Source organism: Carlito syrichta, unplaced genomic scaffold (genome assembly GCF_000164805.1).
Source record: "Carlito syrichta isolate Samal-C Ts95f unplaced genomic scaffold, Tarsius_syrichta-2.0.1 Scaffold309724, whole genome shotgun sequence".
In the NCBI taxonomy this organism is placed as follows: Eukaryota; Metazoa; Chordata; class Mammalia; order Primates; family Tarsiidae; genus Carlito; species Carlito syrichta.
In genome coordinates this window covers 1,028,181-1,044,424 of record NW_007253820.1, presented here as the reverse complement: position 1 = coordinate 1,044,424, position 16,244 = coordinate 1,028,181, and the positions used below count along the sequence as shown (strand labels likewise).

General features: G+C 37.2%; 1 protein-coding gene across 1 annotated transcript in view; it reads left to right on the top strand.

The window, feature by feature from the left end:
• The window catches only part of SCAMP1 (secretory carrier membrane protein 1), a 116,229-nt gene that overhangs the window by 43,110 nt on the left and 56,875 nt on the right, over nt 1–16,244 (top strand). The window contains exons 3-5 of the mRNA XM_008067631.2: nt 10,700–10,798; nt 12,055–12,163; nt 14,923–15,051. Coding sequence (XP_008065822.1) covers nt 10,700–10,798; nt 12,055–12,163; nt 14,923–15,051 — 337 coding nt within the window. The remainder of the gene's footprint in view (nt 1–10,699; nt 10,799–12,054; nt 12,164–14,922; nt 15,052–16,244) is intronic.

The window sequence follows — 16,244 nt, the reverse complement described above, 5'->3', positions numbered from 1 at the left end:
AGAAAACCTAGGATGGCCTCTTCTGGACTTTGGCCTCGGCAAATAATTTATGTCTAAGACCCAAAAAACAAATGCAGTAAAAGTAAAAATAAGTGAAATTTAATTAAACTAATGAGCTTCTGCACAACAATAGAAATAATCAGCAGAGTAAACAGACAGTCTACAGAATGGGAGAAAATATTCACAAGCTGTGCATCTGACAAAGGGCTAATATCTAGAATCCACAAAGAACTTAAGTCAGCAAGGAAAAAAAAGCATTAAAAAGTGGGCAAATGAAATGAACAGATGTCTCTCAAAAGAGGATATACAAAAGGCTAACAATCATGAAAAAATACTCAACATTGCTCATCATCAGGGAAATGCAAATTCAAACCATAATGAGATACCACTTTACACCAGTCAGGATGGCCATTATTAAAAAACAAACAAAAAAAACCAGTAGATGCTGGCACAGATGTGGTAAAGAGAAAATACCTGTGCAGTATTGGTGAAAATGTAAATAAATATATTAATCTCTGGAATCAGTATGGAGATTTTTCAGAGAATTAAAGTTAGATCTGCCATTTGATCAAACAGTCCTACTACTTGGTAGCTACCCAAAGGCAGAGAGTTCATTATACAAAGAACACACCTGATCTTGTATGTTTATCACAGCACAATTCTCAGTTGCAAAGATGTGGAATCAACCTAAACGCCCATCATCTGGTCAGCAGGTAACCAAAATGTTACACACACACACACACACACACACACACACACACACACACACACACCATGGTAATCTATGTAGCCATTAAAAAAGAATGAAATAATATCTTTTGAAGCAACTTGCACGTAGTTGGAGACCATTATCCTAAGTAAAGGAACACAAGAGTGGAAAACCAAACACTGTATGTTCTTAGATATAAGTGGGAGCTAAGGTATGGGTCTGCAGCAGCATACGGAGTCGTGTAATGGATACTGGAGACTCAGAATAGGGAGGGTGGGAAGAGGGTGAGGAATGAAAAATCATCTCATGAGTATAGTAGGCACACTTAAAGCCCAGACTTCTTTACTACTTTATAGTGCATCCATGTAACCAAAAACCACTCATACCTACCCCTAATGCTATTGAAATAAAAATTAATTTAAAAAAATTATGAGTCTTTGAAATAGCCTGTAATTTGACCCCTCATTCATCTCGTCACTCTCTCCCTTGTGTATTCCTGCCCAGGACACTGGTCTTCCTTGTATTTGCTGGTGTTTTTCTGACCTTGCACTGGTGTTACCTCAGCTTAAAATGTCTTTCCCCAGAAATCTACAAGGCTTGCTTTCTCACCTTAAAGTCTTTGCTCAAAAATTGACTTCTTTAACCACCCTTGCAAAATTATCCTTATTAAACTGTACTCATGACCTTTTTACTCTGGTCTTTTGTTGTTGTTGTTGTTGTTGGTCTAGAAAATTTATTGATTTTTAAGATACTCTGGAGCAAGATGTCCAGCCTTTTGGCATCTCTGGACCACACTGAGTAAAGAGGAATTGTTTTGGGCTGTACATAAATTATATAATATAGTTAGTGTATATTTATAATAACATTTTATTTTTTAATGTTTTTTATTATAAAGTTTAGAAAAATGAGAAAAATATAAAACTAGTGGGAAAGTTCACCTTGTTTTTGTAAAACAAACCTATCAGTGTCTGGTTTGATGGAAGTGGTTGCAGTTCTTAGTGAGTTCTCAAGTTGCTCATCAGAAATGTTTGTTTGGATTTTGCTCTTTGTGTGCTTCATAATTGAAAACAACTGCTCAAAAATGTATGTGCTGCCAAAAAGTGATGTCATGAATAATGTGTGATTGTGAACTTCAAATATGAAACTATGCATGAGGTCACGAAGAAAATAAATGCTAAAAAACACATGATGTTAAAAGATTTTGTTGGGCTATATTACTAGCTGTTCTAGGCCACTTGCAGGCCATGGGTTGGGCATGCCTGCTCTAGAGTGTATTTATTTATTATGTGTATTATCTTCTTTTGCTAAAATGTAAGCTTTTTTTTTTTTTTGAGTTGGAGTCTCACTCGGTCGCCCAGACTGGAGTGCAGTGGCCGCTCCCGGCCACCGCAGCCTCGACCTGCTGGGCTCCGGCGATCCTTCCACCTCAGCCTTCCGAGTAGCCGGAATTACAGGCATGCGCTACCACGCCCGGCTGATTTTTTTGATTTATTGTAGAGATGAGGTCTTGCTACCCAGGCGGGTCTCGAACCCACGAGCTCAGGCAATCCACTCACCTCAGCCTCCCAAAGGCGCAGGATTACAGGCTGAGCCACCGAGCCCGGCTTTAAAATGTAAGCTTTATTTTTATTTATTTATTTACTTTGAGTCAGAGTCTCACTCTGTTGCCCAGGCTGAAGTGCAGTGGCATGCTCCTGGTCACCCCAGCGTCAACCCGCTGGGTTCAGGCAATCCTGCCTCAGCCTTCCAAGTAGCTGGAACTACAAGTACGTGCTACCATGCTTGGCTAATTTTTTGATATATTGTAGAGATGAGGTCTCACCAAGTTGCCCAGGCTGGCCTCGAACCCCTGGGCTTAGACAGTCCTCTTGCCTCAGCCTCCCAAAGTGCTTGGATAACAGGCTTGAGCCACTGCACCCGGCCAGAATGTAAGCTTTAGGAGAGTAGGAATGTTTGCCTGTTTTGTTCATCGATGTATCCCAATCCTGTATGTCTGTATGTGTCTGTGGCACATTATAGTTGATGAGTGTATGAATAAATGTGTATGGTCATGCTGGTGTTCATTAACGTGGCTTCATCTACTTGGAAACTCCCATTATGTTGTATCCCTTCTTTTTCTTTTGAATCAGAGTCTCTTTCTGTTACCCAAGCTGGAGTACAGTGGCACAGTCATGGCTCACCGCAACCTGGGCTCAGGTGATCCTTCTACCTGAGCCTTCCGAGCAACTGGGACTACAGGCACGCACCACCATGCCTGGCTTATTTTTTGATTTTTGTAGAGGTGAGATCTTTCTGTGTTGCTGAGGCTGGTCTTGAACTTCTGGACTCAAGCAGTCCTCCTGCCTTGACCTCCCAAAGTGCTGGGATTTACAGGTGTGAGCCACTGTACCTGGCCCCTTCTTTATTATTATACACTTCCTCCCCTAAACTATTATCCTAATCTTTAAAAGTCATGTTTTAAAATGGTTGTCTAGTTTGATAAAATTATTCCTGTTTGTTCTGATTCTGAGATTAGTATGGACAACTTTCACCATCCCAATAACAAGGTAATCTGTGTTAAGCATAGCTGCAGTCAGTCAGAATCAGAGACCAGAGGATGTTACAGTGAGTGAAACCTGCAAAAAGTTTTAGGATTCTTTTGACAATTTCTTTAGGTGAAACAATATGTCAGTGGATTATAAAAGGTGTAAACTATTGTCTTAGGGGGAATTCTTAAAATTTAAAGTGTGTAAGAATCTGTCTGGGGAGCTTATTAAAAATGGTAGTGTGTTAAAAATGCAAATTATTTTTTCTTATTCCCTGAAGTTTCGAACAAATAGGTTTATAGGGGGGCCCGTAGTCTGCATTTTTAGTAAGTACCCGGAGTTTCTGAGGCTGGACATCCATGAGTATGTATTAAGAAGCATTTCTTTAGACTTTGAAGATACTTAGGATCTTTTTTGGCTCATAGGTGGGAGAGAAAGAGCTAGAAAAAGCAAGGAGAAATTTTTCTGGAATAGGTGTTTAGATTATGGAAGAAAACCTGGAGGTAGAAAATATATTTATTTTTGCATGACAGTAAAACCCATGACCCACCTATGCATGCCTTGAAGAAATCTTGAATAGTAATTTATTTAAAAATGAATCTTGGAATTTCCGGTGCAAAGAGATCTCTATATTATAGAGCAGTCCATCCATTATTGTCTAATCATGATTGTTGCAATGTTCTTAATTCTTTTGAGCCAAAATATGTTTTTCTATGATTTTTATTGAATGGTGCTGAGTTCTCTAAAGCTACACAGAACAGGCAAATGTGGTAAGGTAATTTGTGTTAAAATATGAAAGAATTATATAACCTCTTAATTTTCTAAGAGACAGTTTAAAATAGAGTCTATTTTTAATTTGTGAAATTTTATCCATCATGGATAAGGATATACAGTCTTACTCATCTAGACTTTGATTTTGATTCTGTCTCTGGGTCTCTGGGGTCAGGTCTCTTATTCGCTTTGTGACCTGTTCAGTTTTGTTTTTTGTCTCCATCTTTGCACCTGCTGCTTTTCTTAGTACTGCAGGTTTTTTCCAGGTGTAGCTAACGTTGTGGCAGAGTTCTTGGTTTGTCAGAAGAGCTTATTTTACTCTAGTACATTTGATTATACTAGAGTGTCTCATTTTTTCCCTACAGATAAGTTAGCTTTCCCTCAATATCTGGAGTTTTGGCCAATGTAAAATAGAGATGATAGACTATGAAGTGTCAAGTGGGGTAGAGGTGTCTTCCTTTGTTTCTCAAATTTTTCTATTCCTAAAGTAGAAGTTCCTTTAGTGAAGGTCTGTTGGCAGGAATTTTTTCAGTCTTTATTGTTATCATTGTCACCTTGCTTCTCAGCAGCTCATCTGGTCATTTTCTTGGAGCAGTTTAGCACATTCTATTTGAGCGTCTATTGTTGCTGCTGAGAAGTCAGCTCATATTCTTACTGAAATTCCTTTGTGTAGAAATTGTATTTTTTTCTCTTGCTGCTTTTAAGATGTCTTGTTTTTAGTGTTTGCTTTTTCACTATGATGCATCAACATTTCCATTTTTTTAAAAATCCGGTTTTGTTTTATAGTTTTGAGTCTGAGAATTAGTGTCTTAATTCTGTTTGAACACTGATTCTCGGTCACCCTCTCAGATCTCTTTCTCTAGACCTCTTAATTGTATTTAGACCTCCTCTATCATCATGTCTCATCATTCTCATATTTTCCGTTTTTTGGTCTCTATGCTGTGTTACACAGAAAACGGTGTAGTTTTCTTTAGCTCCTCTTCCATATCCCTAGTTATTTCTTCATCTTTGTGTAATCTGTTGTTTACCCTGTCCATTAAATTTATGATTTTAGTTCTTACAGTTTTCCTTTTTTAGAAGTTCTGTTGTATCATTTAAGAAGGTGTTTTATCAATTCTGGCAGTTTCTTGTTGCTTAGTCGAACTTTTAGTACCCTCTTTCTTTCTTTCTTAATTAATTAATTTTGTGTCTGATAATTTCAATATATTCAGGTCTTATTTTGTAGTTTGCTAGTGTCTATGGACTTAACTCATGGTGGCTTATTTTCTTGTATGTTTAAATCATGTCAAAGTTACTTGGAACTTTATCTGTGATAATTTTTTGAAGCCTGGTTTTAAAGGGTATTTCCCTATTTTTGCTAGGTGCCTGTGGTCACTACCAGCCTGGGATCTCTTGTAATGAAAATTGGAGCTTGGAAAAGAAGTAGGAACCATCATCAGAATAGGTCTTTAAGAATTTATGACAAGAGGTCTTCCTCCAGAACTGTTCTTAGCTTGAGGTGGCTAATCCAGTATGTTGTGGCTGAAGAAAATATTGATTGGGTCTCAGAGTTGGACAGAGATGTAGCTAACATCTACAAATGTGAAGAAATTTTCAGAATAACAGTTATTAGATTAATATCAGTGCTATTAGAGATTTATACTCTGACATTTCTCCTCATTGGTATACCACAAGAAACTCTGACCTTAAATATATCAAATTACTAGTCATACCTTTATCCTTATTTACTTAATTTAATGTACTGAATACTTTATTTGTTATTTAAAGTAATTTATAGTATAAACCATTTATAGTAATGTTTCAACTGGGTGAATTCTTGGGTAATTTCGTTTTATTTGGAGTGTACTGCCAAGCTAACTTTGCCAGGCATTGTTTTGGTCTTTGTTTTGTTGTTGCTGCTTATTAAACCAAGAAGGTGGGATGTTAGGACCAGGTTTTCCTTTTCTTTTCTTTTCTTTTTTTAATCGGAGTCTCACTCTCTCACCCCGGCTGGAGTGCAGTGGCAGGTTCACAGCCACCACAGCCTTTACCTGCTGGGCTCAGCTGATCCTTTTGCCTCAGCCTTCCAAGTAACTGGAACCACAGGTGCACACCACCACATCTGGCTGCTTGTCCAACTGATCTCAAACTTCTAGGCTCAGGACTCTTGTCTCTGCATCCCAAAGTGTTGGGATTAACAGGCATGAGCCACCACACCGGGTTTAGGACCATGCTTTTCTAATTGGGGAATAGTTAGGACTAATTAGCTTCAGTTTTGCTGCCTAGTAATATGAGATATTGGGTGGAGGGAATAGGCTTGAAACAGAGAACTGATTCTTTTGCTAACAAAAGATTATAGTGGCGATAAAGAAATATAAGAAAGTGTGCTTAATCTCACTATCCTGAAATAATCAGTGTTAACATTTTGATCTATTTTCATCGTATTTTAAAATATAACATTGGGTTTATATTGCATATACGGGTTTGTTTTATAACTTTCCCTTGTCACTTATTGCTTGTCCAACCTTCTTCATTTTATTAATGAAGTTCTTTTTTAGAACTCATTTTTTTTTTTTTCTTGAGTTGGAGTCTACAGGCGCGTACTACCACACCCGGCTAATTTTTTTTTTTTTTTGGATTTGTTGTAGAGATAAGGTCTCACCAAATTGCCCAGGCAGGTCTCGAACCTGCGGGCTCAGGCAATTCACTCACCTTGGCCTCCCAAAGCATGGGATTACTGGCTGAGCCACTGAGCTTGGCCTAGAACTCACTTTTAAAATTTTATTTTTATTTTAGAGTTGTGGAGTACAAGTGAGGGTTTGCAATTTTAAAAAATTAAAAATAATTTATAGCACTTTTATATAGCTGTATAATATACTCTACTGTGGATGTACCATAATTTATGTAACCATTTTCTTGTCATTGGACATTTGGGTTATGTGTAACTCTTTGTTTTTATAGATAAGGCTATAGTGAACATTCTTGACACACATACATTTGTAAATATCTTGGATTATTTTTGTAGGATAATGTAAAGACCAGCTATTCACGGGACATGGATTATAACTGCTTCTGTGGCTCTTGATACATAATGCCAAGTTGTACTCCAGGATTGTTATGCATGCTAGTTTATAATCTCACTTTCAGTGTGTGAGAGAATATCTATTTTACCACATCTTTCCCAAATGTGGTAGTAATCTTATGGTAATAATAATTTTAAAAATAATTAGGTGAGATTTGCATTTCTTTGATTACTGATTAGTTTGAATTTTTTTTTTTTTTTGAAAGTACGATTTATTGAGAGGACAGAAGAGTTTCCAGAGCAGGAGGGGACCCCTGGGGGTTGCCAGTTTGAATTTTTTTTTTTTTTTGTGTTGGAGTCTCACTGTGTCGCCCAGACTGGAGGGCAGTGGCACGCTCCCGGCCTTAATGTGTTTATTTTGCTTTTGTATTTTATAAGCTACCTGTTAAGAATTTTTAAAAATGCATTTTTTTCAAAAATGTTTGTCTATTTATTGATTTGCATATAATGTATTAACTAATTAATTGTATTTATGGTTATATTTTGCCAGTCTTGATTATGAAATGCTTTTTATCATTAAAATTCTCAATTTTTTTTTTGAGTCAGAGTCTCACTCAGTCGCCTAGACTGGAGCGCAGTGGCCACTCCCGGCCACCGCAGCCTCGGCCTGCTGGGCTCCGGCAATCCTTCCGCCTCAGCCTTCCAAGTAGCCGGAATTACAGGCATGCACTACCACGCCCGGCTGATTTTTGATTTATTGTAGAGATGAAGTCTTGCTGCCCAGGTGGGTCTCGAACCCGTGGGCTCAGGCAATCCACTCACCTCAGCCTCCCAAAGGTGTGGGATTACAGGCTGAGCCACCGAGCCCGGCCTGAATTTTTATGTAGTCAAATATATTATTTTTTCTTTTTTAAAAAAGTTTTTATTTTAAAGATATGTTTAAAATAAAATAAAAAAGATTTTATTTTAAAGGGTTAAGTATACAAATGGTCACTGTACAGGTAAAGTTTGGGCCTCACTTTGGTGCCTGGTTCACCTGGTTTGATATCAGGTATCCTTATTGATGAAGTATGCCCCTCCCATACTATTTTTTTCATTATGATTTATCTCCCCTTATCCCTTCTGAATGTTCAGAGTGCCTTTTTTCGACCTTAGGATCAGATAGTCATCTACAGTCTTTACTATATTTTAGTATCTTTATAGTTTTTTTAATCCACCTGGAATTCTGTTAAGTTGCAGGGATTTGATTTTTTTCCTCAAATTGAAATAATTGTTCCTGCAACATTTGTTGATAGTTCTGTTTCTTTCTTTTTTTAAAAAAAAAATTATTATTTATTTTATTTTCAAGATGTGGGCTACAATTCAGGATTAGGTATACAAGTGGTCATTGTACAGGTAAAGTTCGGACCTCCCTTTGGTCTGCCCTTTGTCTGAATTGAGATCAGGTTCCCTTATTGTTGTTGTGTTCCCCACCTCCCCTCCCCCAACCCCGGTAGTATCCCACTACTGCCAGTCCCTTTCTTATAGTGATAATTGTATTTCCACTGATTTGAAATGCTGTTTTGGTCAGCACTTTGATTTTCACATATACCATTATTGTGTATATTGAGTAAGTTCAAATGTTGGTATTGTCAAAGTTTACATTTTTCTATCTCATGGTTTTGAAATGGTATATCATTGTTTTTGTACTTCTTGATTACTAATGAGATTGAACATCTTTTCGTATGTTTATTAGCCATTTCTGTTTTCCTTGTATTGTTTGTTCTTATCTTTTGCTTATTTTTCTATTAGTTTGAATTTTTATGAATTTGTAATAATTCTTTATATATTCTGGGTAGCAATTTTATGGTATGTGCATTACAACTGATTTTCCTGAGTCTGTGATTTGACTTTTCGCTTTGTTGTTAAATTGCAATGTAGTTGAATTTGTCAATCTTTATTTTTATGGTTTTTTTTCCCCTAATCTTAATTAATTAGACAAATACTTATGTTAGCACCTTCTGTGTTTTAGCTACTGTTTTAGATAGTTGATATATCATAAACAAATAAATATTTCTATAGCTCACACTTGTGAAACTCTTAACCTGAGTTCATAAAAATATTCACCTATTATTTTTCCTAAATATGTTTAAGTTTTGCTTTTTTCACTTGAAGGTCATTAATCCATCTGGAATTTATTTTTGTATATAATGTGAAATAAGAATTCTAGGTTTTTTTCTATGAGTAGCCAGTTATCCCAGTACCATTTATTGACTAATGCACTTTTTTCTTCACAACTTTGTTGTGCCATCTCCGTTGGGTATCAAATTTATGCATTTGCGTGGGGTTTGTTTCTGTGCCTGTTTTGTATGTTGGTATATTTCTCTGTCCTTGCATCTGTACAACACTCTTAATTATTGTAGCCTTATGATAAGCCTTAATATATCTCCCTATCTCATTTTTATTCAGAATTGTTTGTTCCTAGGAAGTCCTTGATTTTTCCATAATAATTTTAGAATATTATATCTTTGGTCATGTGTGGCTTCTCTCTTAGGGCAGCTATTATGTGTGGCTGCTTTTTAGGGCTGCTTTGGTTATGTGTGGCTTCTCTTTTAGGGCTATGTCAGGGTAAAATTCAGCTTTATTGGTGGTATCTTCTGGCTTTAATAGTTCTTCTTATCCTTGAACTGCCTTTTGCAGCTTCTTTCTTTCTTATATCTTATTCCTTCCCTCCTTCTCTCCCTCTTCCCCCCTCTCTCCATCTTCCCTCTCTTTCCCTCCTTTTTTTGTTTCTGTCTTCCTGGCTTCCCATTTTCCCATTCTTTTTTCTTCTTTTTCTTATGGCCATTCTAAAGACTACTTTAAGTATATATGTATTAACTTAAAGTAGTATATCATGATTGCTTTGAGGGAGGCAAATAATAAAGAAGTGTTATAAAGTAAGAGAAAAAAAGCAGGTCCCTCTGATACCACTTTACTGAGTTCTTCCAGATGCTTTTTTGGAGCATGTATAAATTAGGTTATATGCATACTGTTCTGTAGCTTGTGTTATTCCATTCAGTATTTTAAAAGACGTTCTTCTATAGCTCTAACTATTCCTTTTGATGACTGTGTTGCGCGCGCGCGCGCGCGCGCGCGCACACACACACACACACACACACACACACACTGTGATTCCCCATTTATGGACTTGTAGATATCTACCTACTCTTTGATCTTGTAGCTTTCAAATGCTCAAACGCTGCTAGTCCTCATTTGCAAAGTGGAGGTTGTGCTGTTTATTTTCCATCTACCTATGTCTCCCATGTTATTTTAGTGGGGTTCTACCAAGAACTTTCCTATATATTTTTCAGATCTTGGCATGTAGCTTCCTTAAGAGGGAAAAGTTGGCAGTAAACCCTGGTATAGTTCTTTAGTCTGGTGCTATTTTACTATGAAGAAATACTTAAAAGTCTGTTTGTTTGTTTTTACATGCGGTATTCTCAGTGAGAGAGTTTGAGATGTCGTGTTAAAGGCAGCCGCCACAATGTAGAGTTGAGAAATGAATGAGTTTGAGAGATGGAGTTAGAGAACTTAAGTAGCTCTTTGCCACACTTGACCTGAGAGGGCAGGGGAGGAAGAGAGGCAGATCTTGGGATCTGGAGTTTTATTGGTGCTATAAGTTAAAGTTGGATCTCTGTGTTACGTAATTCGTTCTTCTGTTAATCTTCCTAGCCTCCACCAGGTAGTGTGAAGATGCCTAATGTACCTAATACACAGCCAGCAATAATGAAACCAACAGAGGAACATCCAGCTTATACACAGATTGCAAAGGTTAGTTCATGTGTGCTATGTAAATTCATATTGGAAATGACAATATGAACATTTGCTTTCAGAGCAAAATAATTCTATAGTGCTGCTACTGTTTAATCTTTAACTCACTTTTGGGTCTGGGTTCTTTATTTTGTCACACTATAAATACTCATACCTCTTTGTCAGCTTATAACATTTGTTTTAGTCCGTTATTAAGAGTATGTAATTATTAGGACGAATTCATATATCACTTTGGTGTACAATTTGGATAGTGAAATTTTTTGTTTTCTTTGGTCTCACTTTTTAATGCATAGTACGATGAAGGTAACAGTGATGGAATAATAGCTATTATTGGGAGAGAGTTCCAATGACAAAGCAACGGACGGTGGTGGAGGTAGAAGGTGACAAAAATCTGAGAAAAAAGGAGGTGAATGCGATGCCTGGGATTGTATAAGGCCAAATGGAGTTATAAAGCAGAATTTCTTAACCATCTCCTTCTTTTACCCCATTCTCTTACAACATTTAAAATATTATAAAATATTCTTGCACTGAGATATATCTTTTTTTTTTTTTTTTGAGTTGGAGTCTCACTCTGTCGCCCAGACTGGAGTGCAGTGGCCCTCCTGGCCACTGCAGCCTCAACCTACTGGGCTCCCGTGATCCTTCTGCCTCAGCCTTCCGAGTAGCTGGAACTACAGGCGTGCGCTACCACACCCGGCTAATTTTTTGATTTATTGTAGAGATGAGGTCTCGCCAAGTTGCCCAGGCGGGTCTTGAACCCTCGGGCTCAGGCAATTCACTCACCTCAACCTCCCAAGCTGCGGGATTACAGGCTGAGCCTCCGAGACCAGCTGAGATATATCTTTTAATGTGATATATAGGCGCCAGTTCAGTTGCCCTTCTTTCTTTTTGTCGGTTTTCCTCAACTGTTCCTGTTGTCTCTGTTCATCACTCTCATTTAGGTGCAGAGGTCACCTTAATTTTATTTTCCAGATTACCTTGGGACTCTGACTATGTTTACTAAGAGAGGTTTTTCTTGACCTAATGGACCCAGCATTCCCACTGAGGATTTTCATTACCAGAGGACCAAAATGGGCTGCATATGTAACCCCAGAATATTTTCTGAAACTGTTATCTTCAGTAAATTCCTGTGTTTTGAAAGCTCATTTGAATTAGGTTTCTGTCGTATTAGAGAAATAGGAGATAGCATGTAAAAATTAAAGTATTTTGCACTTCTGAAAACCAATTCATCCTGTATTGATATTTTTTTGTTTTAGGAACATGCACTGGCCCAAGCTGAACTTCTTAAGCGCCAGGAAGAACTAGAAAGAAAAGCTGCAGAATTAGATCGTCGAGAACGAGAAATGCAAAACCTCAGTCAACACGGTCGTATCCAAAGAAGTTTGAAATAAAAATAACTTTCAGACACTTTAAATTATGTCTGTACTAGCTCCTAGGTCATTTGGTTTGTGGATTAAAACCCTGCCCTCTAGGGGAGATCAGACACAGCAGATTGCTTACTTAATATTCGGTAGCTCTCTGATCTTGGCTGATTTGCATAGTCTTTGGAGAGATTAGAAAACATAGAAAGTGAATATAAATATGATAATTTTGGCTTATTCTAAGGCCAGGAGCCTTTGATTCTGCACCTGAGTTCTTTTTGGTTTTACAGAATCTTAGTGTGAACATTTGGGTGTACCCTACAATTGATGCTTATCTGATTTATTCAGGCCAGTTTCAGATTATCTGTCCCAGTCCTTACAAGTACATCATATTTGTCAGAACATGTTAGAAAAATATGTTTGTGGTGACTCTTGGAAGCCTAAGGTATTTATGTAATGCCAAAGAAACAAATAAATGCTGAATTGTTTGCTGTGAAATCTATTCAGGCTGTGACTACCAAACATCACTTCAAGGGAGTCTCTTGGGGAAAGCTAGCAGTCTCTGGGTAAAAAAGATAAGAGAGCTAGATAAGTCATTGGTAAGATGCCTGGGATAATGGTGGAATGCAAGTCTAGAACAACAGTAATATACAGAACTCTTTCTTTCTTATCTAAGAATGTGTAAGTCTAGGGCCTCATGAGGACATGTGTATGCTGAGTCATTTCCTTGCTTGCAGCATCAAAGAGCATCTATAGTAGGAGGAAGTCAAGATTTAATTGGGATCAAATAGTTATGAACTACCTGCAACTAAAATCTGACCTATTTCTTTAGCACTGACTAATACAAATTATTTCTGTTAGTGAAGGTGGTAATGAAGAGTTAAGTTCGATTGCAGTATGAAATTAAGTTAGATTGCAGTATGTTAGTATATTTTAATACTTTTTACCTCAACTCACAATCCTCAGTACAGTCCTGTGAAGGGTGGTGTAGTAGTTACTCTTCTTTTACAGGTGTAGAAACTAAGGCCCTGAGAGATTCAGTTGCCTGAGGCCACCTAGCCAGTCAGTGGCTAAGCACTCCTGGAGTCTAGAGCCTCTATTCTTTTTTCTTTCTTTCAAGTCAGGTCTCACTCTGTCACCCAGGCTGGAGTACAGTGGCTTGATCATGGCTCACTGCAACCTTGACCTCTTGGGCTCGGCGTTCCTACTGCCTCAGCCTCCTGAGTAGCTGTGATTACAGGCGTGTACTAGCGTGCCTGATTGATTTTTTGATTTTTTGGTTTTTTTAAGAGATGAGGCCTCACTATATTACCTAAGTTGGTTTGAATTCCTGGGCTCAAGCAGTCCTCCCACCTCAGCCTTCCAAAGTGCTGGGGTTACAGGTGTGAGCCATCATGCCTGGCTGCAGAACCTCTAGTCTTTACTATTATTCTCTGCTGCTTCTCAGATAGTATGATACTGGTATGAGAAATGTAGGCGCTATATGAAATTTGGATAGTATGATAAATGTAGCAGAGGAGACACATTGGGAAGAATAAAAAATGGTCATTCTTTCTTCCACTGTGAAAATTATCCTGATCAGTAAAAGTATGTAAAATTGAATTTTTAAAAGTTGTGGGATATAACATCTAAAATTAGAAAATGGTGCTATTTTTACCCTATATTTTTGTTTTGACTTCTTGCTTTATTTTTGTTTTCCCTCCCACCATTTCCCAAGTCTCATTTTATTTTTTATTTTTTTGAGCTGGATTCTTACTCTGTTGCCCAGGCTGGAGTGCAGTGACACATTCAAGGCTACTGCAGCCTCGACCTGCTGGACTCAGGCAGTCCTTCTGCCTCAACCTTCTAAGTAGCTGGAACCACTGACCATACCTGGCTGATTTTTTTATTTATTGTAGAGATGAGGTCTCTACAAGTTGCCCAGGCTGGTCTTGACCCTTGGGCTCAGGCAGTTCTCTTACCTATGCCTCCCAGAGTACTGGGATTTATAGGTGTGAGCCACCGCACTGGACCCATGTCTTATTTTCAATCTAATTTCTTTATATAGACATAATTTTCTCCCCTCATGGCTTGGATTTTTTATTCTTTAGGTTTTTGAAGATTCTATAATTCCTTAGCTCTTTCCCCATGACTGTGTCATGTCTTCTCACACACAGTTTTACAGATTTTCACCTGGGTCTTTTGGATGTTATTATTTTTACACAGACTTTGAGATTTCCAAATTTGGTGCTTTGGTATTGGGTTAATCTTGTGTTTCTTCATGGAGTTAACAGAAAATTTGAAGTATGCAGAAGCTTGTCTTTCCACCTGGGTTTGGAATTATAATAGAATTGTATTTAAAGATTTAAGATGCTGAGGAAGAAATTGAAGTTTAAAAACTAGATTGCCTTTTCATGATAGCCATGCTCTTGGGACTGTGAATAAATCTGTTTTAAGGGCAGAATCAGATGGTATGGCCCTGTACTTTCTTTTGTTTCTTGTCTTTTCTATATGTAAATAGATAAATAGTTTCTGTTAAACATGATCTATGACACTGACAAATTATTTTATCATCTAAACTAATCTAATGTTTTCTATGGTAATATTTGAGAAAAATTTTAAAAATATGAAAGTTGGCTTTAAATTTCTAGGAATATAGAGATATTTGGATTACATTTTTTTGTAACCTCTGTTAAAATAATAGATAGGGTTCTTTTTTATGAAACCAAAAATATATGAGTATCACATTTGTTGTAATATAACAATTTTTTTTTTAATTTGCAGGCAGAAAAAATAATTGGCCACCTCTTCCTAGCAATTTTCCTGTGGGACCTTGTTTCTATCAGGATTTTTCTGTAGACATTCCTGTAGAATTCCAAAAGACAGTAAAGCTTATGTACTACTTGTGGATGTGTGAGTATAGAACAAATTATATGTTTGTTTACAGTTCAGATTTTTGTTGTGAGACTCTCTTTTTATATTAAGGGTAGTGTAGTAAATCAGTCTAATTTTTCTATAGATAGATCTTAATAATCACGATTTTCAGAGTGAAATATGTCATATTTAGGTACTTCAAAATTGTACTATATGTGACAGTGTAAGCTGAGAAAAACCTATATATTGAGAACTGACATTCTTTTAAGGAAAGGACAACTTCTCTTGGTTTTGTAAGATTCCTTTTCTTTGAAGGCTTTTATCTAGGCATGATTTGCTTTGAAAATATTATGCATACTGTTTTTATGCAGAGGAGAATTCTGTTAAGTGTAGGGATTGTTTAGAACTTATAAGAAGAATATTGTAGTGATAATTGCACATTTAGGTCTACTAGTCCTAGATTTGAGTGTTTAATGAAGGAAATTGAAATTTTATATGAAGGAGAATTGTTCAGCTTGCAAATTATGTCCACCAACATAGATTCGTCACTCACTTGGATTGAAATTAGCAGCATTGCAGCATGAAAATGCAGTGTATCATGTATTTCACATTAGCCTTGACTTTTACGTGTTTTTTGGACTCTGCATAAGTGGACAGATTGTTCAGTAATTGGTCGTGGACATTTTAGTCTTCATTGGGGTACAAGTAAATGACTTATTAATCATAGTTGTTCATCACTATAAAAACATTAAGAAAAAATTTTTATTACACAAAATTAAACTATTTTTATCTATAGGTGGAAAAATGTTTATATACTTCAAAACATACCTATAGATTTATTTTGTCTTTCTCTTTTTTTTCTTTCTGAGTTGGAGTCTCACTGTCACCCAGGCTGGAGTGCAGTGGCATGCTTATGGCCACTGCAACCTCATCCTGCTGGTCTCAGGCGATCCTTCCGCCTCAGCCTTCCAAGTAGCTGGAACTATAGACGCATGCCACCACGACTGGCTAATTTTTTGATTTACTGTAGAGATGATGTCTCACCAAGTTGCCCAGGCTGGTCTTGAACTCATGAGCTCAGGCAATCCTCTTACCTCAGCCTCCCAAAGTACTGGGATTATAGATGTGAACCACTGCGTCCAGCCTTCCCTCTTTCTTTAAGTGGATTACGAGATAACCCTTTAAAAGTTATTCTCCTGGAGATGGAAATTTAAATTAAAATGTTCTTATGA